Genomic DNA, 23,901 nt, shown 5'->3' with positions numbered 1-23,901 from the left:
TCCTCGAGAGCCTGACGAAGCTGATCTTCGGTATATTGAGGCATTATATATAGAAGAAGACATGTGCAAAAGATGAGCCCATTTGGACGCGAATTGAAAATGTTGTGATAAAAGGAGGTTGGGGGTGGGCATTGGGTTGTGGTGGATTTTCGCGTTTTTGTGGGTGCCAGAAACAGGGGGGTGCCAGGAAGTGGGTATGTTGACTTAAAGAGTAGTTACGACAGTCAGTTGGGCACCCTTGAAGCCCAAGTCCTCTCTCATCCCAGAAACATATGCTTGGGTTATGCTGGCTCTGTCGAGATAATTCCTGATGCAAGTCACATTCGTCAGCACCTCTGCTATCAATCTTGTCGAGCCATTGACCTACATGAAATATGCTGTTCAATGTTAGCAACGGCAATTAGACCATGTACGTTGACGAGCATGAACATACCCAGACAGCAGAAAGTGAGAATAAAGAAGTCCAACTTGAGAACAAGCTTCCTCTCCAATGGAGTAGTAGCACCCTTGAAGTGCTCCCTCAATGAAGAGAAGAACCCCATCGTGGTTACTGAAGTGTCTTGCTCGAGCCGGTGCGGTGACTCGAGAAGTGGAACAATGGAGGGCTAATACTAGGCGATGGTCAAGGGCCGGGAGCTATACACACTTGGAAGCTGATGCAGCATATGAAGAAATGGTTGGAGGGCTCTTCTTATGTCTAAACTGCGTTTGGTGCACTGTCCTCTAGATGAAGTTGCCGTTAATGGCTTATCTGCTAGTCCAAGACACCTCCCCCCTGAACATGGGGAAGCGTGCTTGGCTCGGGGACAAGGGGATGGCGCCCCGCCCTCCCAAGAAGCTTCCATTATCAAGGCTAAGCAAAACCTGGGAGTCTTGAAAGATACTACACGTCAAATACCAATTATCCAGAGTGAGTAAGGACAAGAAGCTTGGAAGTCCTGAAGTATTTCGCCCATAGATAAAGAACTAGGCCGGCCAGACTTTCATTTCGAACATGCGCTAATGCCAAGCTGGCCGAATGATATTGCTGACCTCACGATAAGCAGGACATTTCAATCTTTCTCCAGTGCCATTGTTACTTGTATGAGCGAGGTTGGAAGCCAAGACCGTGTGTTGAGATGGGTGGGTGGGTCAACCTCTCGGAGGAGCTCCTCCCGTCGATCTCGACACAATATCGACGCAAGGTGAAATCAACATACCTTACACTGCGCTGTGCGTTCCAGGTAAGTAGCTCACAAAAACTCGGGATTATCATCGACTCGGTTCTCAAGTCGACGATGAATGGGAGTGTGGTCAATTTCAGCTGGACGCAATCATCGTTGGTTTCTTTTCTACCAGTATGATTCATGCTTGCATTCCCCTATGAACGATCATGGAACGGAGAAGGAATGGAGACAGATTAGAGATGAATTTATTGACGCCATAGACGACATAAGATGTATTAGACTTTCGTAGCATTTTGTCTCGAGTCAAATAGCATGCTGAGGGCACTACGTAACTCGGTTTCTCTAGGAAGCGTTACCGGCGGCTGAACCACAATGGCGTAAACCCAACTGAAGGGCCTTGAAACTACGCAATCAGTCGTTATCTGGTAATCCAGCATGATGAGTTCATCATTTCCAGCCTTCTGTCTACAATGTTCTGGTTTTAGAGCTAGCTAGCCTTCAGAGAAGGTACATAAACCTCCCGAGGAACGTTGTCGAATTTGCCCAGGCTCTGATGGCCTTCGGGATCAGGATATTCGCCAGCGAAGAAGTCGGCGTGTTTTTGAGTGTCTCGCGGACGATCAAGATCATACTCATAACGCTTGAACCCATGTTTCCGAGCGTCTAGGAAATCCGCCATACAGAACACCTGCTCATCAATAGGCTTATCGCGACCAAGTCGCTGAAGGAGAGGGGAGCCTTCGATGGGCACGAGTTCTCGCTCGTCAGCCGGACGTGAGAAGTAGATAACTCCGATGCGACGAATATGGCGTTGATCCTCGGGAGGCTCTGCACATCAAGAGTCAGTAATCACTTGGGTAACTCATCTATCCTTGCAGAAGGCAATCACTTACGGACAACTCTATGGATAGTGGCCTTGAACAGGCCTCCGGTCAGTCGAGCAAGGGCATCGCCGAAGTTAACGACCAAACCATGAGGCTGGTGCTCGACCCATCGATACTTCCCATCATTATGGTCGAGAACCTGAAGTGCCGCTATGGGTTGCGAAAATAGGAAGGTCCATGTCCCCAAATCAGTGTGCCCCGAGAGGAAGATATCACGGTACTTCTCGCTTTCTTCCTTCGATCGCGGCTCGCACATCATGTATCTGATGTACTCGGTCTTGGAACCCCCGGGTGCATGGGTTGACTGAATTACCTCTTCAGGGACCTCCAAGATCATAGCAACCTGGGTACCATGATGATCAGGCTGAGCCATGTCTGGGAGTTGGGGGGGGGGGGGGGGGGCCTCACCAAAGTCAGAAGTTTCTTGAGGATGTTGGTCCGAATGAATTGCATCACTTCCTGCGTCTCCTGCAAATACGGCCGCATAATCTCAGGATGGGGACGGTCAAGCGGGTCGTGAACCAGAATGTTGTAATGATCCAGCTGTTTAGGGAAGCCTCCCTTATGCCCCAGGGGGCCAGCAGGTTTGTATCCAATATACAGTCCCCGTGCATCTTCCTCGGGAGTTACTATCGCCGGATGTCAATGCTTACACTCTTGTATCTTAGACCGATCAAGTAGCTGTAGATACCTTCATAAGGCGCCTTCTCTTCCGCCGGGAGGGTCATCATGGCGTTTGCTATCTGCATTTGGCGAGCGTAAACATCATCGGAAATGCCATGATTGCTCAAAGTGAGAAAGCCATAACCAGTCGCAGCTTCATAAAGATCCTTTGCAAGTTCCTGTCGGCCGATTTGGGTGTCAAACTTGGACAGGTCGAGGTTCACGAGTTTGACATAGTCCACTGTTCATGTTACAGTCAGCTAACTGAGGTCGATGCATTGATCCGTCCTGGGAAGGTAAGACCTACACTTCTCCTTGGTGGGTGGAGCGGGTGTAAATGGAGGAAGGGACATAGTGTCTAAGCTGGTTGAAACGGATAGCCTCTGATTATAGGGCTTGATATAGCCGAGGGTGTAAAAGAGGACTTTTTTCGTATGTGGCTTTTGAATAATTGATGGCCTTTACTCGAGCAATCGGACTGGATCTTTCCTGCCTGTTATTATATTGAGAGTCGCATTTCTGTGAAAGGAGGTACCACATGAGCGCACTTCTACTGCATGATCTGTCACAGCGACTCACACCCCCCATCAATGTCCCAAATGCTAGAGCCGAACTGTAGATCATTCATCTACACGCGTGACTACGGGTGCTCCTCGAGCGTGTTCCTCCTCCGAGTCCTCTCAACATGTCTTCTAGCGAGCCCAGTCGCCTCAACCTCTCAGTCGTCCTCCAATCAGTCCTCCCAGCCCGGGCTTGTCATGCTTCACGAGGTTGCATTGTATCTTCGTGGGGTAAAGGAGATGGTGGTGGGTGAGAGGAGCTCCTCCCAAGTGGGGCACCTCTTCCCCAGACATTCAAGTCAGGCATTGACGCTTATCAGGCCGTTACCTGCGACCTTGTTCGGGGCTCCTCCTCGGTGTGCTCCAGCCAGCCCCTTTCTTCGTTTCTCACCTGCTCTGAGCGAATCATGAGTCTTTCGGACTTCGTCATGCTGCATGGAATCTTTCAAACCGAGGAATCGGCCTTGACAAGGTTACTACGGTAGAACCTTAGAGGTCAAGACTTGGGACATTTTATCCGATGCGGCCGCACTGGGCAATAAACAAGCGTGCAACTGGGAACGATAAGAATAGTGAACCCACATTTTGCGGAGAAGACGATTGTCCTATCACGTTGACTCTATTATCGCGGGATGCCATCGAACTGCAATTATGGCACGACTGCTGTGAGACATCGTCGACAGAGAATATTGAAGCCTTGTGGAATACATCCTCATTTTGCAATCAAGAGTGAATCCAGAAACATATTTACAGTGCTTACATTGAAACATCATTATTGTCATGACACCTAGTGTAAAAATGTCTCCCAAATCAATCGACAAGCCATTCCAGTGTCCTGCGTGCTCAAGTCGATTCACCCGACAGGTGATTCTCCCGCTGAGCGTAAGCCCTCGATGCAAAAAATTGACAGTCAGTAGGAGAACTTAAATCGTCATACGGCATCAGGTAGTGATTAAATGAAGAGGTCGCAATGTCTAGAGACGAGCCAGACTGACGGACTCAGTACATCAGCGTTCAAATCTGAGGCCATTCCCATGTCCACAGTGTGAAGTCAGCTTCTCCAGAAGGTTGGCACTATTTTCAGCACATCACACTACTTCAAAATCTTGATAGAGTCTGAAGCTGACTTCTGTTAGTGATTTGAGAAAACGCCATGTGAGAAGATACCACACAAACCCCGACCGCACTGGTGAGACAATCCATCTTGCCAGTCATGCTGCGCCAGCCGATGAGCCAACAAAGGAGACAAACAAAGCAGCGAATGCGAACCGCTCAACCGATCGTTCAAATGGCGAAGGTGTAGGTATTCCGTTCATCAAGCCCAGTATATTTCCAATCTAATTTTGTCCATGCCCTAGTCAACGCCGATTTCACAAGTGTTCGCATCGCGTGGCATTTCATGGTTATTCAAACTTCCTCAATTTGTATCAGCTTACTTCGATCGTTTTCAGCCCACGTTCCCGCTTCTACATAAGCCAACATTCGACCTCGATACGGCTCAGGAGCCGTTGATACAAGCAATTGTTTGCCTTGGGGCCATTTATCAATGTCAGGGTTCAGGCCAGGAGATAAGCGCTACATTGTTCTCTTTGGGCTTGAAGTCTCTGGACGTATACGTAAGTGAACATACAAGAATGGCTTGTGCGAATTTTGAGCGGCAGAATCACTTATAGGTTCGCGAGAGTCGGCGGGCAAGATTCAGAGAGTTGTGGGTCATGCAAGCCTACCTGCTCTTCGAATATTACGCATTCTACAGCTGTGACGATGGCCGGTTCTCAACGGCTCTCAAGATCCACAGGAAGCTTGTAGATGCTGTCCGACAATACCAGATGCTTCAAGACAGAGTAGCTCTTGGCGTGGACGAAGTCTCCAGCCCGAACGAACCTACGGTAGCTTCTTCAACGACCGTGACCGAGCACGCCTGGCGAGTTGCCACGTACAACGAGTCAAGAAAGCGGTATGGCCGATTCCCAGCGCGGTACCAGCGGGAAAACCTGGCCTCAATTAGAGTAAAAAGCTAACGTTTGAGGTCTCAGGATTGTGTACTGTCTATACTACCTTGATGCTCAACTCTCAGTCTGTTGTAACGTACGTCCGCTGCTCGCAGCTCTCGAATTGAAATACGAACTTCCGTGTCAAGACGACACATGGCAAGCTGCCACAGCCGAAACCTGGCAAGCCCTCATATTTTCTCAAGAAGGGTCATTCAACGAAGAAGACGACTATGAAGCCAATGGCGACCCACGCCCTGCGCACGGCGATCTGTATGCAAGTCTCATGTACTTGATGAATCCCAACCCGCCAGACCGGCCTCTGCGATTACTCTGGCACTCGTCTTTCGCATGTCTCATGCTCATAACGCAAATTTTGATGATGATTCGTGACCTCACCTTGGCAAGCTCGTTCTTGTACAATAACGTGCGTTGTGGCGAGTCGAAGAACAACCTGTCAATCATCTCAGAAGCTAGTCGGACCTCGATCATGCAAGCTCTGAACGCCTTGTCGGACATCATGCGCAAGCCGTCTCTTCCTGGAGCGTGCCCTCTCAGCAGTCCTCTGGATGAATCTGAGTCTGTGGAGTCCAGTCTATGGAGCAATGTTTGGATCGTGTGGCATTATGCCGTTATGAATCTTACTCATCAAGAGGCATTACTCACAAGCGGTATCGTCGAATATAGTCTTCCATCTGCTGTTTCAACTTGCTGGGAACTTGGTAAACCTCGAGTGAAACAACATCGAGATGTGTACGAAGATAGAGATGGTACGTATATGAGTTCTTTTTCATTTTATCACTCATGCGAAGACGTCAGATGAAATAAGACACCAGCTCACACTGTCTCAGTTATTCGTGTTGCTAGTAGCCTGGAAAACATTCTTGTGCTTCTTTCTCGCGACACTAGACCCCTCGGTATCAGCTTTCAGTTACAATCTGAATTCACCCCCAAATAATAGAAGATCCATTCATCACCATGATCGGATACAAGGCCTGCCTGCTGGGCTGGCGCATAGTACGTCTAATGGCTGTTAGCCTACAGACCAGCTCGGCCTCGTTCAACATCCAAACACAAAGCATCTACTCCATGTCTGCTCGTGTTGTTCTTACTGGCATATTAGCTGCCATAAGTCTAGAGCCTGTAAATCAGAGAGGCCAGTGGGACTCAACAGCGGCGGTAGATGATGCCGGGTCTAGATACTTAGCATGGATGGAGGCAACTTTTTTGGCCAGGGATGTATGGCCACCAAGCAAATGGATCGTCGCTGTATTTAATGAAAGCAGACATGAGCCTGAGTAAGAGTGCGTAGTGTGTACTCCATCTCGAATGTAATTGTATATGGACTTAAAGGTACCTGGACATTGAGTCTTGCAGAATTTCTTGAAACTCCCTCTCACGTTTTGAGATTGCTATGATTTGTGGAAGTACTAAGCTTTCCCAGGCTTACAGGCCATCATAGTCAGGGTAAGTACCACCAGGCTCGTCACGAATGACGTTAGGTCCGAGTATGCTATCGAATATTCCATCTTTGTCGTTACGGACGCGCATATAATACTCATGTACCACAGGGTGCTTCTCAGCCCAACTCTTGGTAAAGACCTTGGAGACAGTCAGTAACTTTTCGGGTACTCGATTTAGGGAACTTGATTTTCAAATTCGACAGGCCCTTACATATTGGTAGCCTCTTGCGAGACCAGAAATGACGAATAGGTCGGCAAGCGTCAACGTGTCTCCAACGAGATAATTCTTCCCTGCGATCTCCTTCTCGATGGCGCGAATAGTCAACTCACAGGCCTCCTCGCAAGTCTTGAGAATCTCAGGACTGGTAGGCGCCCGTCCGATGATGGGTCCTATCCATGCCATAATGGGCGGCAGGAGCTCATAGTTCGTGAATGACGCCCACCTAAGGACAGCTGTCTCCTCCTTCAATCCAGATCCGCATAGCTTTGTGTTTGGATCCTGCTTTGCCACTTTTGTATCATTAATTTTACCGAGCTTATCGCTTCCAATGAACTTGGCACTTACGGAACCATGCAACTGCGTTGCTTTCGTAGACAGCAAAGCCATCGGCGGTTTCCAGCGCGGGAACTTTCCCAGTGTGGAACTTGGAGAGATATTCTTCACCGACGCCGCCCTTTTCCGGGTATACTTTGATAGGGAATGCGTTGCAAATTTCGATGTCGAGTTTATTATACTTTGCAACGAAGAGCACCATCGTAGATCGAGGCGCTTTGGGATATGTGTAGAGCTTGCCGAAAGACATCTTGCTGCCTGTGATAGCTTGTCTGAATGGAGAATGAACGAACATAGGCAGGAATTTTGTTCGTGAATTCGGATGAAATTATAGTTGTAGTTAAGCGGGCAGGAGATTCTGTTCTCGACATAGCGCACCCTACATGTTGTCCTTGATGATAATCGTCATAGGGAGGAGCTCCACCACCGACAAAGGTGGAGGTCTCTCCCGCAACAAGTGCTCCTCCTACATTCAAAGATTACCTGGCCAACTCATTGTTCAAGCTGTCAGCTAGACCTACCTAACTCTCCTCTTGCGCTGGTTCTGTCTTTGAAATTGCGTGGTTTAGTCATGCAGCTAGCATATCATCGACTGCTAGAAGCATGGATGCAGCATCTTCATCTCCAGTCTTTCTCAGACTTCTTAGGTATTTTATTTCAACCAATTCATAGCGAACAAAAGGAAAACTAAGTCGGACAGATATATAACTCATTATCAATACTTAGAAAAGTTCGTATTGTTGTATTGACGATATCTGGCAGCTGATGGGAGAACCCTACATGATTAGAAATGCAGTGCTAACGCTACAGAAAAAGAAGAAGAAAATGAACATGAAAATGAAAACAAAATCACAGTGCTCACTCTCATAATACCAGGGCAATCTAGAGTCTTGATTTGAAATCAAGCGGTTGGAACGGAAAAGGCCGTTCAAAATCGCGGCTTCTTCATTCATCCAAAGTTCGTCAAATGGCTAAACTACCTTAGTCGACCAAGAGCATCAATCAAAAAGGTTACACGAACGTCGAAATTCGTTGATCTCCCGAGCACGCAAAACGTTCCCGAGATGTGGGGAAGACTTCCATGTCATGATGTGACCGCTGATAGGCGCGGATGCGGCAGTCAGCCGTGGGACGGTGACTGTAGCATCAATTGTCGCTGCAAAATGAATACTGCCGGTTCGGAGCTGAAAATGCAACCTTATCTTGCGAACCGAGAGGAAACGGTTGGAGCGTGTCTGCCATCCCACCGGCCGAGTCTGTGGGGTTTAGCTAGCCATGCAGTCGGCCGAATGCAAGATGGAAATCTGGGGTCATCGGCTGAACTGATGCCACCCATTCGCATCATCCGCAGTCATGCAACTGCCGGAAGAAATATAATGAAGCACTCTAGCTGGAGCGCAATCTCCTTTGGCTGTAGATCGACAGTCAAGATCTTACGATCCAATGAGACACGCGAAACTGGATTTCACGATGTCCTCGTACCGAGTGAAAAAGATCCGAGATGGCCGAAAACCCAAGTTTGCGTTTGTGATGAAAGTGATAAAACCGAGCTGGCATCCCTTGGAATAATCGATCATTTCAACAGTCAAGGACACCTCGGCCTACATCACATTGAGCCTACTTTATCAACACGTCCACACAATGAGATCCTGGCTGCGCTCACTTGCCACGATAGCTGCTTTGGCAGCCCCTATCGTGGCCGAGACCTTCACCAACCCGGTCATATGGGAAGACCTCGCCGATAATGAGGTTCACCGCGTCGGAGACACCTACTACTTGACCGCATCCACCATGCACTACTCCCCCGGTGCGCCCGTACTGCGATCCAAAGACTTGGTCAACTGGGAGTACGTTAGCCACTCGGTCCCGGTTCTTGATTGGAACTCGCAATACGACTTGGCGGACGGCAAGAATGCCTATGTCAAGGGCATCTGGGCTTCCTCCCTTCGACACCGGGCAAGCAACGGCCTCTGGTATTTTGTGGCCTGCGTAGAGTTCTCGAAGACCTACGTCTACACATCACCTGACCCTGCTGGGCCCTGGACTAAAGCAGGCACCATCGACACGTGCTACTACGATGTTGGCTTGTTGTTCGATGACGACGATACCCCGTACGTGGCCTATGGAAACACCGCGATTTCTGTTGCGCAACTCTCTGCCGACGGACTTACGGAGACTCGCCGAGAGACAGTATTCCAGACTCCCAGCGATATTGGCGCTTTGGAGGGTGCGCGGATGTACAAGCGAGACGGAAACTACTACATCTTCCTGACCAGACCGCCTGATGGACAATTCGTGCTTAAGTCATCCAGCCCGTGGGGTCCCTACGAAGTCAAGGTTCTCGCGGACAGAATCACACTTAGTTCGGTTCCGAATGCCGGGTCGCCGCACCAGGGCAGTCTCGTGGACACCCAGAACGGAGATTGGTACTATATGGGCTTCACGGACATCTATCCCGGCGGCCGCTCCCCCGTACTGGCTCCCATCATTTGGGGAGATGATGGTTTCCCGTCGCTCGTGACCGTCAACGGTGCTTGGGGCGACTACGAGTACCCGCTTCCCCGGGCGGATGTGCCGAGCGCTCTGCGAACCGATGAGTTTGCCGGCACATCCCTCCGCCCCGAGTGGGAATGGAATCACAACCCTGATGTCAGTGGTTTCGAGGTGAACAACGGAATCACGCTCCGCACTGTCACTGTGACATCGGACCTGTACTCGGCTCGCAACACCCTGACCCACAGAATTCGGGGACCGATTGGAACCGGCACCGTTCACCTCAACGTTGCGAACATGGTCGACGGTGACCGCGTTGGACTCGCAGCGTTGCGCGATAAGTCCTCTTGGATCGGCATCGAACGTGAAGGGGATGTGTATTCCATCGTCACCGTTGGAGGTCTGACCATGAACACCGACTGGACCACGAACTCGACAGGGGCAGTTGTTGAGCGCAGGCCGTTGGGAGACGCGAGAGACGTCTACCTCAGAATGGTGGCTGATATTCGTCCTGGCGGGCCTGGCAACGCTGTCTTCAGCTACAGCGTCGACGGCCAGACTTTCGAGACTGTGGGCGCGTCATTCACGCTGTACAATAACTGGGAGTTCTTCATGGGCTATCGATATGGTATCTTCAACTACGCGACAAAAGCATTGGGTGGCTCTGTGAGAGTTTCATCGTTTACCAATGCTTAGTTGCTAGTGTTGGGTCTCGAGGCTCTTGTGTAAACTGCGCCCCCATAGGAAGATGAACGAAGTTTCTTGAACTGTAAATAGCCAAAGTCAGGCCGTAAGTAATGTGGGAGAAGGAAGGGAACGTTCAACATTGTATTTACTCTTACTCTTCGAGTACAAATAATATCAATAATTCGCAGCAGCTGACGCCCCTCGGTTCGTCCACAATTTAAAGTCACAATGCAAGGAATCGGAGAGAGCCAACAAACCGGGCAAAGCGCATCTCTTCCCCGCACTCAAAAGTCCGCAGGCTCCAACCTCCAACCCCGAGTTGGTGAGCCCCCAACCTCGCCGGGTAACCCGGACCTAAGCGGATCCAATAATGGAGCTTGATACGCGCCAAAGGGGACCAGAGACCTGGAAGGAGACCTGGGGTATTTGAGCGCGATGCTTCATTTGGATTCAATGCCGAGGTTTGTTGGGTCTTCATGAGGAACCCCTCATTGAAAATGTGCCTAGCTCGCCTACCCAGATGTGCCATTTACGGTCACCTTCTCGTGCAGCAGGCTACATCCTGTCAATCCTGACCCCGCGCGGCAGCTCTTCGAAGCCAGTGTCCCGGTCTACACGTGTACTATCTCACGACGGGCCGAACATGTGTGTGAAGTAGAGAGGATTATCGATGGCTGTCTGTTGACCATGGCACTCAGCTGATTCGTCATCGGAGAGCGGTCTGGGATGACCCCTGACGATCCGAACACCTCGATATGCATTAGTCTTTTGGAGGCTAGCTTTTCCCCAGCCCACTGATGAGTCTCCGAGCCTGTTGCGACTAAGGAAGCACGGCAATGGGGAACTGTTTTGGCCAAGTGGGTTTCCCATCGACAGCTTTCCGCAACTGCGGGAGGAGGTCTCAGTGCGGATATCGTTCTAGTTTGCTTGGCCGAAGGGGTCTCGGTGAGTATGCGACGTCATGCAAGTCTTGATAAATACCTCGCCGTTTCCCCCGAGCTTTCCTTTGGCGCTGACGTTGGACAACGAACCTTTGTTCTCCCCGGTCGTTCCGCATCCGCCTCTTGCTCTGCCCTTTTAAGCCTCTTCTTCGAGTCTTTCATCCCCGAATATCTCTCTTGATTCTTCCAGTACGATAGATTCCGAGAGTTGACGCCACCCAAAATGAGAGTTAAGACTAGCACCGCCCTCACCGGCATTCTCGCCGCCACCGCCGCCACGGCGCAAAACGCAACGAGCACCTGCGCGACCGGCGTGTACATCATCGTGGCCCGCGGCAGCAACGAAGCTCCCGGATCCGGCAGAATCGGCAGCGTCGCCAATGGCACTTTCGCAGCCATTCCCGGGTCCCAGATCGCGCCGCTCGACTACCCGGCGACGTTTGACAACTACTCGACCTCCGTCGCCGCGGGCGCTGTGGCTTTGAACGCCGCGTTGACCTCGTACAACGCGCGATGCCCGAACTCCAAGGTTGCGCTGTTGGGATACTCTCAGGTAAGCTCACGCCGTACTGAAGATTTCGATATCGTGCTTGATGGGATGACATGACCTCCCATTTTACCAGAGCCCCGGAAAGGAGGGTGGCAATTGGGCGAGAAAATTGGACGGCTGCTTGGAAACTTACTTTTGTTTTCTTCCGCTGACTTGCATGAAACTTTAGGGTGCGCAAGTGACAGGTGATACTCTGTGCGGCAGCGTCGACGAGGACGAGGGCGAGGCTCTCAACATTGAGTTCAATCAGACGGCGCCCGTTCCCGCATCCGTCGTCGACCAAAGTGGTTAGTAGCTGCCCCCCCAGACACTTTCTGTTGACATGATTGTGAAGCTTACACATCTCCAGTCATCGCCGTGATTCTTTTCGGGGACCCAACCCACAACGTCAGCGCAAGTTGGAACAAGGGCACGAGCAAGCGCAACGGAGTGAGTTCCACCTTGGCGAAACGCGGTGGCGGAATCAAACGCCCACTTCGATTACCTAGTGCAACGTCGGAATTGCTGACTCGTTCGTCTCTAGCTCTTCCCCCGTGAGAATGTGACCAAGTGCGAGGCATACGCGTCCAAGATCGAGTCGTACTGCGACACGGGAGATATCTACTGCGATCTCGGCAACAACACCGCTGTTCACGGTTCATACTTTGCCAACTACACCGACGATGCAGTTGAGTTCATCTGGGCACAATACAACGCGTCCAAGTCATCCAACGGTTCGTCGCCGACTGCCACCCCCACTACAGTCCCGGGATCCGGAGCTGCCGACTCTGCGCCGGGCCTGCTGATGTCCCTGGCTGGTTTGTCTATGCTGGCGGCTTTCATCTTGTAAGAGAAGAAGCTTGCATGTTTAGAAGAGCATGCTGGATGTAGTTCCATTGGCTATGGTGGCGATTCACCGGCTTTGTAATTATTCAATAATGACCGCTATGATTCGAACATACCTTCTTGGGCTCCCTAAGACTTTCATCCCACCGGTATCTACATCATCACATAACTCCCCACCCGAGGATGAACTCCATTATTCACTCGGTCCGTTGGCGTCGGACCGACGGCACTGTAGGGTCCAGACTTTAGGAGTCCTCGTAACCTTATTCAACAGCCTCATTATGGGCCGGACACCAATAGCTTGATCTCTCCTAAGCTAGTATCGCTCCAAGTAACTTGATCCTATGTTCCATCCTCACGCCGTGACATGGCCATCTCGAAGCGACACAACACGTAAAAAATCGAGCTAGAGCATTCCAAGTCGCTCCGGTCGTCTCTGCAAGCTATTTACTTTACTTTGAAACCTAGGTTTGACCTTGACGACAATGCATGGACCACACCATAATGAGGAACGTCTTGCAAGATGCTCTCGGCTTTCGCCGTGAAGTCAAATCAGGACCATTCTCATCCCTGGCCACGCAAGATTGGGGCGCCTCAGAACAGTTCAACAGCGCTCATCGGCTCTGTTCCCTCTCAACCAGATTCAGCGGGATACCTAGGTAGTGAACTCTCGACTTGGTTGTCACGTTCGAATTCATGGACAACTTCTCGAGTCACAAATGCGCAGAGATCGCTTGATTATTCTTACTCTAGCCGGGCTACAGGTAGGTAAGTAACACAGGATGTTGGCATCTGGCTACAATTACAAATCTCTCATAGACAGGTCAGTCGAGCTACGGCCGAGGAAGGATGTTGTAAATTGTGAACGGTTACAGACAGCCACATCACAAACTGGGTCGCCACTCAGTGATCTGTGGCTTCAGAAGCCATGCATGCAACCGTCTCGCAGAAGCTGATTCTGTGTTAAGCATAGTCCGCTGCCGAGCACTAGTCCGGCAATCCCGTTTGCAGCGAGCTAGTAAAGGTTCGAATATCCTCCACGTGCGGCTGAGAATAGTCTCTCAACTTAGCTACAAGCAAGATCAATGTTTTTTTGGAACCGCAGCTCGTGTCAAGTCCAATCAGACTCGGTAGCAATTCGCAGCAATTCGCCCACCTTGCCGTTGCTCTGGATCACATCTCTTGACATTCCATGGTGGCCAGCCCCTCATTCCAAAGCAGGATCTCTAAGACGCGCCGGGAACGTGACTACCGGGCCTTCCCGTCCGGCTGTCTTAAACCCCTCGTGGGCTGGACCCTTGAGGGGAGAATCAGGATTCAAAAGTATCTCCAATTCTCAAAAGTGTGTTCTAGGGTCAAGTAGGTAATTACTCGCGTGTACTGTTCTGCACTACACGCATACATGTCTACAGCTGTGCCTGTTGGCTATCGTGCAGAACCTGAACCTGATCTCGATTCGCTAAAAACCAACATCAGGTGTCGCATGATGTCTCGCTTGTCATGCAAGAGCTGAAATGTAAGTAAATCAAAAGTCTCTAAGGCTGGTCACTTAAGTGCACTTGTTCCTATGGTCTCGTCTCATCCATCAAACGGCAAGTGTCTGGCAGTCAGCCCATGGAGTTCAGCTTCTCCGGATGCGGCATCAGTCAGTCTGGCATGTAATTTCAGCTACGACTGGAAAAGACCCATTCAGTGCCATCGACTGTCCCAAAGGCTGCAGATCGTATATCACTGAGAGAATGATTGGTGGACATTAGAAAGATAAATACCGCTGTCGCCAACCTTCAAGCTGCCTGCTATCTCACAAGAGTCTCAATCCAAGCCAACATCAACATCACAGCCTCTACGAAGATCTTCCTAATTCTGTTTTATCCCACCATGTCGACGCTAAATCTTTTCCAGCAGATCCATCTGCAATCTTTGACTGCCAACCTAGCAGGTTCCATCGTGGGCCCCGAATGGATTCTCCAGGAGGCTATGAACATCGCAGCCAAGCGCATGGTCAAGAAGCACCTGAGCCAGTACGGGTGGGATATCACCTGGGGTCCCCGAGTATGGAAGTCGGAGACCTCGAAATCGTACGAAGGCTTGAATAACTGCTGGATGGTGATGAAGGCGCCCAACGTCGAGTACCCTGACGGAACCAGGTTCGACACATACGTCGTGGCGATTGCTGGTACCACTGTATTTTCGACTGAGGATTGGGAATTCGAGGATTTTGGAGTCGATAAGGTGGTAGACTTCAACGCCTATACCAAAAACTTTACAACCGGCTCCGCAGATAAGCCTGTCGGGGTCCAGAATCCTCCTTTCCGCGACATTCCCTACGGTGCCTGGGGAACGACCTTCGGTGCTTGGGCAGTCGCAACACATGCGTCGCCGAGCGAGAACCCGGGAGCTGGCACAAATCTCTTGAATTATCTCACCAATCTCAAGAAGAGCCCGGGAGAGTTCCGCGTCATCTTCACCGGCCACAGCCTCGGGGGAGCCCTTTCGCCCTACCTGTCCCTGGCAACCAAGGCAAACAATCTGGTCCCGGGCGTGGCTGATATTGCGGGTGACATCCTCGCTCTTCCTTCCGCGGGAGCCACACCGGGCGAACAGCTTTTCAGCGATGCCTACTCCAAGCTGTCGAAAGTGAGCGGCCCAGGCGGGTATCAATTGTGGAACGCGAACTTTTACAATACCCTTGACATCGTTCCGAACGCTTGGTCAACGGACGACACCCAGGATCGCAATATTGACAAGATTGTGTCAATATACGGTCCTCTGCAGGGAAAGTTTCTTACACAAATTCAAGGCCTCGTACAAAAGGCAAAAGATCGCGCCAAGTCGTCCGGCTTCACATACATCCCGATCGAAGGCAATCCTTTCAACGGTATTCCTCCAGCCAAGACTCCCACGAATTTCCTCTCCTTCATGTCCGAGGCCGTCTTGCAGCATACCAAGGCTTACCATAATGCGGTCAACGTCAGTGACGAGTTAGTTGATCTTTATGAGGCCATCATCAGCGCGCCTGAGGTGAAGAAGAAGTCTGCCAGAATCTTGGCTAAGGAGATGCCGGTGCTCTGTAATGTTGATGATAGCGAATGGGATGATAACAGCGATGATACATATCCATTTGATTGCATTCTTACTGGAGAACGGGTTGCGTGATAATCAGAAGTTATGGAGGAGTAGCCTCTCGATCAATAAGACTCGAATTTGGATATCAACACACAATTGAACCAATTAATTAGCAAAATTTATCGCTTTGCAACCAAATTTTCCGTCCTCTCGACTTTATCTACGAGGAACCTAGTAAGTAGTTTCACTGAACGCTACTCAGTTTTGGAAAACTTTCGATTCCAATCTTAGCTCTGAGGTCGCTGTTGTTACCGCTGGGCCGACTAAACACCTCTTTGCTGCGCGATATCCACACTCGATGTCAACGGGCAAGACTTCCGGCATGTTTAGTGTCCGGCTGTCGCTCCTTACGCAGAACGATGGCTTTTGGGTATGTCTCTCGCTACGATAGATCCCCTTTTCCAGGCCTGCTGCCGCAGGCGCGAAAGCGAGCCGTCACCCACCCCCGGCTACCTCCCTCGGCCCTTGCCTGGGTCCGCGCAGGGAATCAGTAGGGTCTTGGGTTAGCGGGTTTATCAGGAAATCAAGCGTCGATGGTTTAGTGGTAAAATTCTCCGTTGCCATCCAGCAGCGTCGGGGAGCCGGGGGTTCGATTCTCCCTCGACGCATTCACTTTTGCTCGTGCCACTTATACTACATGTTTTGTCTCGAGGGCGTGTCAATTGCATTTTCCTGCTTTCAATCATCTTTATTGCCGATGTGCGGGGCCTGGCATTGACCTATTGCCATCCATGAATCATGCTGCGTAAAGAACCTTGAAAACCCAACCGAACTGTTCGGCCTCGATAAGAGCCTCCTCCACCTTGATCTTCAACTCAGTGCTGACTCCTGATCCGCTGATCTTCCACTCAAGGTCTTCAGCACCTTTGACGCTGAGTAGACTGATGATATCTCCTTCAACGGCGGGGATAGGTGCCCGGATAGAGACCCAGCCGTCAACCACGGTCGGCTCCTCCAAGAAGACTGTGTAGAAAGCCTCTTCGGTCTGAGTAAACCTAACATCCGGGCCACCAACGATCTCGCTCTGCACAAACCAGTACGTGGTGTTGAAGATGGCCTCCTCATGGGCCTTGATCCACTTGCCCGCCTCACGCAGGTTATCCATCTCAGCCTGAACGATAGTACCATCTGCCTTGGGACCAATGTCCAACAAGAAGTTGCCGTTCTTGGACACCATGTCGACGAGAGAGTACACGATCGTAGTGGCATTCATGTACTCCTCGGGCTTCGTCGCGCGGTTGTATCCGTAGCTGTACGGGTCCATGCCGCGGTTGCTCTCCCACTTGCGTCGTTGCGCGGACGCAAAGGTTTGGTACTCAGGCGTGTCAAAGTCAGCCGCCTCCGGAATGCCGCAGCGGGAGTTGATGGCGACCTGACGGCCCTCGGCGCGGGCCTTATTCCACCACGTCGCTGCGAAGTCTTGCGTGCCGTTGGCGGCGCCGCAGTCGCACCACATGATGTCCGTGCCGTAGTCGTAGGCAAGGGTCTCCATTTGAGGCACCATAAGGTCGGTGATGAAGTCGTTGACGGGGACGCGGCCGGTGTAGGGCTCAAGCTCCCCAGTGTATGGGTTGGAGGCTAGCACGCCGGGCCAGGAGACAGCTGATGGCGTGGGGAACTGGACGAAGCCATAGGGGCCAAAGTCTGGGTTGAACCACTCGGGGAGCGAGAAGTAGGTACCCCGCTTCAATTCGGGCTGGTAGGTCTTCGCAGCGTCGAACAGCTCCTTCAGCAGGTCACGTTTGGGACCGTAGTGGATTGATGAGCGGTTGGAAGTCGCTCCAGCATCGAAGAGGGCGAAGCCGTCGTGGTGCTTTGTCGTGAGGACAAAGTACTTGGCGCCGGCGTCGGCGAAGAGGTCAACCCATTCCTTAGCATCGAACTTGGACGCGTTGAACTCTGGGAAGGTATCATCGTAAGCCCAATCGGGGCCGTAGGTGTCAAGGCGGTATTGGTAGAAGTTGGAACGATCGCCTTCGGGGTGGTGGGTAGAGTACCACCAGAACCACTCGGCGTAGCTCTCGTACGGTGTCGAATTGCCCCATCCTGTGACGGAATACGGGCCCCAGTGGATGAAGATGCCATACTTAGCGTCATCGAACCATTCTGGGCTTTCATGCTTGGACAGACTCTCGCCGTCGGCAGTCCATTCGGTCAAGCCAATCTCAACGTCGGCAAAAGGGGTCTGCTTTCGGACACTGCCGTCGTCGACGTGGACAGCAATGTTCACAGGACCGGCCGATGCGCCATTGGTTCCGACGACAACAACTTTTTGGTCTCCCGGGCACAATCGCTTCAAGTGCCCAGGGCTCGTAGTGATGAACCCATCTCCAGTAAGCGAAATCTTGAGGCCGTCGCCAGAGACGCACTTTGACCCGGCATTGTTGACAGTGACTTCCACAACCTGCGTTCCGTTACCGATCCACTTCTGCGTCGGTCTCACCGACTGAACCGCCACATCCGGGGCTTGCTGCCACAGGGTAATAGCGAAGACGTGGAGGCGACCTTCGGTCGCGTTATTCTTGTCCGGCAGAATGATTGAGGTAAGCTTCTTTCCAGGCGGCAGCGCAGTGGTCCGTTCAAAGATGTGCGAGGTGTTGAAATCGGAACCGTTGGCCGTGTACCGACTAGGGAAGATGATCTCTCCGCGGTTGATGGTCAGGAAGCTAAACCAGTTGAGCGTGCGAAGCTCGTACTCAGATGTGGTGTTATCGGCGTAGTTGAAAGACACGTTCCCGCTGACTGTGGCGCCTTCAACGTCTCCCGCGACGAGGAATGAAGCGGAGAAGTAGGAGCCGTTCTGCGGGACCGAGATCTTTTGACCGGTGCAGATGAGGTTGTCGGGGTCCGTGGGGCCGGTATAGCCCGGGAAGCTGTACTGGATGCCCGTGTCGGTTGAGACAAAGTCCGGGCCCACGGTCGGCTCGGGAAAGGATTGGTTGAGGGCATCGAATGAGGCCTCTCCAGGTTGAGTACCGAACGCTTTGTTGTTGAAGAGGGGGGTCAGGTCGAGAGCGACGGAGTTCTGCAAAAGATTTCAGCGATCGCGCTCAATTGCGCAGCCACGTCAAGCTACCGAGCTATCCAGAGCTACTTACACCAGAGGAAGTCGAATTGGTCACCGCTCCGAGCGCAAGACTGCTCAAAGACAGCGCCGAGAGAGCATTGAAGCTGCTGAATCCCTTCATCTTGACAAGCGCAACTTTGTGAAGCTCAATTGCTCTGCCTAGACTGGATCGCGACAACACATCTCAACCTGCAGCCGAGGAAGCTCACCCATTCTTAACGACTGCCATCAGCTCGGTAGCGGGGGACTCTGGCGATCCATCCCCTAGTGGGACGATTTCCCCCTCAATTCAGTTCATCCAGCATGTCGCTGCAGTTCGACTCCGAATGGAACGGTTACATTCTCCAAAATGAAAGTCCACTATTCATGTTACCATCAATATTCGGGGAGAAGTTGGCACAGTTGGGGTTGCCGGGTAGTGAGGGGCGCCGCTGATAAGACTAACAAACATTGGAGAATGGAGATAGCACCACTTCCCCGGACGTCATCGAAGCAGGGATTTCCACGTTGAGCTTCGTATCAATGGGGCCGTTCTGCAAGGAACGCTATCGCGGTTGATTAGCCATGACGCCGATGCCGGCTTGCATTTAGAAATACTGTCTTTTGTCAATCTTACAGGCAGCAGAATGGCAGGCCACAAGCACTATTTTAACGTCTCTCCTCGATCGCGAATCCCATGCGCTGAACTCATTCTTCGATAACAAGGCACTTGAAATGGTTCCCTTCAGTGACTTTCACTTTTCATACGCGGTTATGTTCACTCCAACTGTTGTTTTCCACAAATAACACTCATACTCATAGGTGATTACTCATCGATAGGCAAACATGTAATTGGTGAAGATGGGTCTCACTTCCATTGGATCAGTAGCCTTCATTCTGCGATTTATTTAGCCTTTGCTTCTTGACATATTTCACAGACTTGCCAAGGCTTATCGCACCAACGCCAGTGCACTGTAAGCGAAGACACCTATTGAGTGAGAGACATCAGATAGGCATGAGCCAAAGTCAATGAAAGCAGTGGCCCACCGCCTGGACGCATCCACTACTTCATAGATATGTCATCTTCTCAGAGTTAAATCTTCGTGTTCACAGACAATCATGGCTTTGAGTGCATGGTATCTGAATTGCGTGACGTGACGCAGGGGCAAAACTGACATTTCGTGGGGTACCAAAGTTCACGTCATCACCATCTAACCTAAGACTTTCATTCACTCCGACTCATCGTAGATTTATGCTGTGTCTGTTATTTGAGATTTTTGATCGAGATATTCACCTTACATGTACCCAAGCTATATGATTTGATGAATGTTTCGCGGCCAATCTGCACATAGCCCTTGGCTTAGCATGTACCTTAGATGAAAGCAGTTGACACTTGACAGCCGTCGCCCACAGGTGCTGCGAGTCTCGGTCTCGCGCTTGTTTAGCATTGTCCGTGTTGGCTGATGTTCGGCTTGGCATTCTCAGCCGGAAACGGTAATAAGGGATGAGAGATGGCTGTGAATGAGTATTTGGAAAACAAATTTCCAACATTTGACAGGCGGGCCGAGGTTTAGTGTTTCTTCTTCTGCAAGAGGCGCAACGGGGTGATTGGGGGATTCAGTGCCAGAGAACGTGAGCCCTTCCTTTGGGTCGAAAACTGGAGACGGCGATCATGTTTGATGGAAGCCACTTTTTGTTTCTCTTGAGCAGCCGAGAACCGACAACTTTAATCCGAGTTCTTAGTTGAAATGCTGGCGATAATCGTTCTTGGTGAGAAAATACCCACCGTGTATTGAATATCGAGGATTAATCGTACACATTTTGAGCATCACAGTAGCGCAGATAAAGAGATAGTTCACCAATAATGTTTCTTCTATTGAGTATTTTGAACCCCTCAAAGCCGTCTGAGCTTGCCCTGCAGTCGCCCGACCGAGGGTACTATGATGAAAAGAATACACATCGAATATTATTCGCCATGCTACCTAGAAGACCCACCCTAGAACAAAAAGAGAGCCTAGAAATGCTGTCCCAGACGTCGTCTCACCGGGAACGACCTCCGTCTCATGATCTCAGACCTCTTCTGTTCCACCGGCTTCTGCTGCGCGGCAAAGTTGGTCATCATCTCCCACGTGGCCATGACGCCACCGTTCTTCTTCGACTCGGCCATGGCCATGAGGTCAGCCATCTTCATCTCGAAACCTTGTCCCATGGGGAAGGGGGCAGCGGCCGGAGGAGCCGCAGCCTCTTGTCTACGTGCAGGGCGGCCAGGTGCGCCGGCGGGCTTCGGGGCATTAGCAGGTCTGGGAACGCCTGCGGGTGCGATCCCGGGCTGGGCTTGTCCAGGCTGGGCACCGGTGATGCCGCCGCCTCCCTGTTGAGGGGCAGGCTGAACAAGACCTCCTCCACCCTGCTGAGGCCGAGGCTGGCCCTGCTGGGGCTGCTGGCCGGGCTGAGCGCCTTGCTGAGGTGCGGGCTGAGGCTGGGTGCCAACGGGAGTGCCGGCAACCATCATGGTAAGGATAAACTCGCCGTCAATCTGGTTGACAGGAACGGCAATACGAGCGTTCTCTCTGTCAAGGAGGACCTGGGCGTTGATCGGGCTGAAGGTTTGAGCCAAAAGGAGCTGGGTCGCGGCCGGGATCGCGGGACCGACGGGCTGCGGCTGCTGACCGTTTTGAGGCTGGTTCTGCGAGTTTCCTCCGTTGTTGTTTCCATTGTTGCCGTTGTTACCGTTGTTGCCATTGTTTCCGTTGTTGGGTCCAACGGCGGGAGCGGCACCGGCGGCAGCTCCAGCACCATTGCCAGAAGTGTTGCCGTTGCCGTTGCCATTCCCGTTGCCCGTCGCGGGAGGCTGCTCAGTCGCAGTGCCGTTGTTGGCTTCCTGACGCTTGAAACGAGGGGCCTGCAGACCACCAGTCGCACCGCCGGGGTTTTGGAGAACCGGGCGTTGGGCAATTCCGAGCGTGATGGAGGACTGGGGCTGGGCACCTGCGCGCATGGCCATCGCCATGAGTCGATCAACGTTGACTAATGTTTCATATTCCGGTCAGTGCCGAGTTCAACAATGAGACAAAGCTTAATTTGCAAGAAAAAAGACTTACGCGGCATCTGGACAACGGCAGTCATGCTGTTGAGGCTGGGAACAACACCAGCCAAGTTGCTGGTGACGAGATAGCGGTAGTTGTCTGTCACTATGTGTTAGCGGGTTGCCATCCAAATAAGCGTGGGCTTTGGGGTAAGTTAGGCCACTCACTAATGGACATGATGCCGTTGGTTACCATGTCAGTGCTAATGCCATTGACGACATCCGTGCGGATGCTCATGGGCTGGCTAGCTCTGATGGACATGCGGAAACCGTCGTTGAATTCAGCCTCTTGGATGCCAGATCCAGCGATGTTGACGGGCGTGCCGAAGGGAGTCAAAGAGACACCGAGTTCGCTCGTTTGGCGGCCGACCGCGACGTACTCTCCATCGATCTGGTTCAGCTTGACCATACGGACGGTGGCGTCGGTGATGTTGACGCTCTTGGCTCCCTCCATGATGATCCACGCCTGACGGTCCCTCGAAAGCATCGCCACGAAGGTGTTGTCGGCTGTGACACCTGCCTGCGACAGCATGTTCTGGTCAATGGGCAACTCAATCTGGGCGCCCACTAGGTCGGTGGCTCCATTAGTTTGAATAGTGAAGGAGTTGCGCGAGAGTTGAACGAAAGGCTGTCCCGTTGAACCGACGACATGGCTTGCCGGGAGAGGGTTGGGGTTCTGATTGACGATGACTTGGCGTTGCGTCTGCGAGAATGTCTCAATCTTGGAGTTGTCGGGGAACACTAAGCTGTTCAGTTGCATCTAAGATGTTGTGTTAGTGTATGTGTATGACAGTGAAGCGAAGATGCCTTGACCATCTTCCTCTTGTGAGGCGAGCAAGACATGATGAAGACCAAGGGCCGGTGTGTACCAAGAGGCTAGTGACTTACATCCCCATTCAGGTTGATGACCTGATTGAATTGAGCAGATTGAATCTGAGCCGCGACCAAGCCAGCAAACAGGAAAGAAAGATGTGAAAACTTCATGAGCGTCATTATGATTAACGAGGGTCAACCACCGGGGTTGTTTAAGCGCACGAAAAGGAAAAAGGAGGATGACTAGGGAAGGAGAGACACCGTTACTAAACCCACGGGTCCTAGGGGGAAGATGTTTGTATAGCAGCACGACCAACTCGAGGGATCATCAGCATTCAGACGAGGGTCAAGTAAGCTTAATCTCCTCGGGAGGAGAAGCGCGGCTGGGTCTTGGATATATGGCAAGGTACAGAGTCGAGAGACCCATGGCAATGATGACCTGCCATGCCACATGGCGGACGGCCGGCATGGAATTTGATCGGGTGGTCGGACGTCTAGAGGCAGCGCCCAGCCGAAGAGGAGCCCCATCCTCCAATCGCATGAGTTGTCTGGCGTCGGCTGTGCAAGAGAGATCGCTGCAGACGCCGCTCCCATCCTCTTCCGGCCGCACAATCTGTTGATGCTGATGCGCCCCTGGAAGGAAAGTAGGTGTAAGGGGGCATCGGGCTTAATCATCGGACCAGCACGCTTCCGACCAACATGGCCTGTCTGGGTGCCTGGCCTGACTGTGCCAGTCTTTGCCAGTTCTCTTTGCAGCAGGCCAGGAGGAAACACAAGGAGGGAGAGTCAAGGAGGGACACAGATCCGCGCCGAGGGATGGGGGATGGGAGCATTCTTCGTCCGGTCACGAGTGGGAGGATGGAGAGGGGCAAAGAGGCTCAAGGCAGGGCTTCGTCGGTTTCGGTTGGTGTGAGACGAGTTTCGTCGTTTCGAGCCCGGCCGTGTTGGGTTTCATCAGATGAGGCCGGGCGGACAGAGAGGCAAACGTGTGACTATGCAGGAATTCATTGCTTACCTCACCCATATCGCTATGTAAAGTCGAGCACCTCCCGGTC

General features: G+C 51.8%; 8 protein-coding genes across 8 annotated transcripts; 4 read left to right on the top strand and 4 right to left on the bottom strand.

The window, feature by feature from the left end:
* Positions 1-1,653: 1,653 nt before the first annotated feature.
* On the bottom strand, positions 1,654-3,066 carry CTAM01_14569 (uncharacterized protein; the record flags this gene model as incomplete). The annotated part of the gene is made up of 5 exons (XM_060530568.1): positions 1,654-1,994; positions 2,060-2,393; positions 2,459-2,679; positions 2,742-2,954; positions 3,021-3,066. 5 exons carry the CDS (start codon positions 3,064-3,066, stop codon positions 1,654-1,656), a joined length of 1,155 nt encoding a protein of 384 aa, XP_060374881.1.
* Positions 3,067-4,071: 1,005 nt separating this feature from the next.
* On the top strand, positions 4,072-6,222 carry CTAM01_14568 (uncharacterized protein; the record flags this gene model as incomplete). Its single annotated transcript, XM_060530567.1, has 8 exons — positions 4,072-4,137; positions 4,191-4,218; positions 4,277-4,340; positions 4,410-4,572; positions 4,632-4,889; positions 4,947-5,230; positions 5,310-6,034; positions 6,116-6,222. 8 exons carry the CDS (start codon positions 4,072-4,074, stop codon positions 6,220-6,222), a joined length of 1,695 nt encoding a protein of 564 aa, XP_060374880.1.
* A 488-nt stretch (positions 6,223-6,710) lies between these two features.
* CTAM01_14567 (elongation factor 1-gamma) lies at positions 6,711-7,530 on the bottom strand (the record flags this gene model as incomplete). Its single annotated transcript, XM_060530566.1, has 3 exons — positions 6,711-6,866; positions 6,939-7,237; positions 7,293-7,530. The coding sequence occupies 3 exons, from the start codon at positions 7,528-7,530 to the stop codon at positions 6,711-6,713; spliced, it is 693 nt and encodes a 230-aa protein (XP_060374879.1).
* A 1,391-nt stretch (positions 7,531-8,921) lies between these two features.
* CTAM01_14566 (uncharacterized protein) lies at positions 8,922-10,469 on the top strand (the record flags this gene model as incomplete). Its single annotated transcript, XM_060530565.1, has 1 exon — positions 8,922-10,469. One exon carries the CDS (start codon positions 8,922-8,924, stop codon positions 10,467-10,469), a length of 1,548 nt encoding a protein of 515 aa, XP_060374878.1.
* A 1,155-nt stretch (positions 10,470-11,624) lies between these two features.
* On the top strand, positions 11,625-12,780 carry CTAM01_14565 (cutinase; the record flags this gene model as incomplete). Its single annotated transcript, XM_060530564.1, has 4 exons — positions 11,625-11,954; positions 12,121-12,238; positions 12,301-12,380; positions 12,475-12,780. 4 exons carry the CDS (start codon positions 11,625-11,627, stop codon positions 12,778-12,780), a joined length of 834 nt encoding a protein of 277 aa, XP_060374877.1.
* A 1,874-nt stretch (positions 12,781-14,654) lies between these two features.
* On the top strand, positions 14,655-15,932 carry CTAM01_14564 (uncharacterized protein; the record flags this gene model as incomplete). The annotated part of the gene is made up of 1 exon (XM_060530563.1): positions 14,655-15,932. The coding sequence occupies one exon, from the start codon at positions 14,655-14,657 to the stop codon at positions 15,930-15,932; it is 1,278 nt and encodes a 425-aa protein (XP_060374876.1).
* A 706-nt stretch (positions 15,933-16,638) lies between these two features.
* CTAM01_14563 (alpha-L-fucosidase) lies at positions 16,639-19,090 on the bottom strand (the record flags this gene model as incomplete). The annotated part of the gene is made up of 2 exons (XM_060530562.1): positions 16,639-18,927; positions 19,001-19,090. 2 exons carry the CDS (start codon positions 19,088-19,090, stop codon positions 16,639-16,641), a joined length of 2,379 nt encoding a protein of 792 aa, XP_060374875.1.
* Positions 19,091-20,962: 1,872 nt separating this feature from the next.
* Positions 20,963-23,026, bottom strand: CTAM01_14562 (uncharacterized protein; the record flags this gene model as incomplete). The annotated part of the gene is made up of 4 exons (XM_060530561.1): positions 20,963-21,975; positions 22,050-22,133; positions 22,202-22,793; positions 22,922-23,026. 4 exons carry the CDS (start codon positions 23,024-23,026, stop codon positions 20,963-20,965), a joined length of 1,794 nt encoding a protein of 597 aa, XP_060374874.1.
* Positions 23,027-23,901: the final 875 nt, after the last annotated feature.

Source organism: Colletotrichum tamarilloi, assembly GCF_030869305.1.
Source record: "Colletotrichum tamarilloi strain Tom-12 chromosome Unknown Scaffold_126.1, whole genome shotgun sequence".
In the NCBI taxonomy this organism is placed as follows: Eukaryota; Fungi; Ascomycota; class Sordariomycetes; order Glomerellales; family Glomerellaceae; genus Colletotrichum; species Colletotrichum tamarilloi.
Note: the sequence above shows the minus strand (reverse complement) of the source record. Positions and strands in the feature narration are given on the sequence as shown.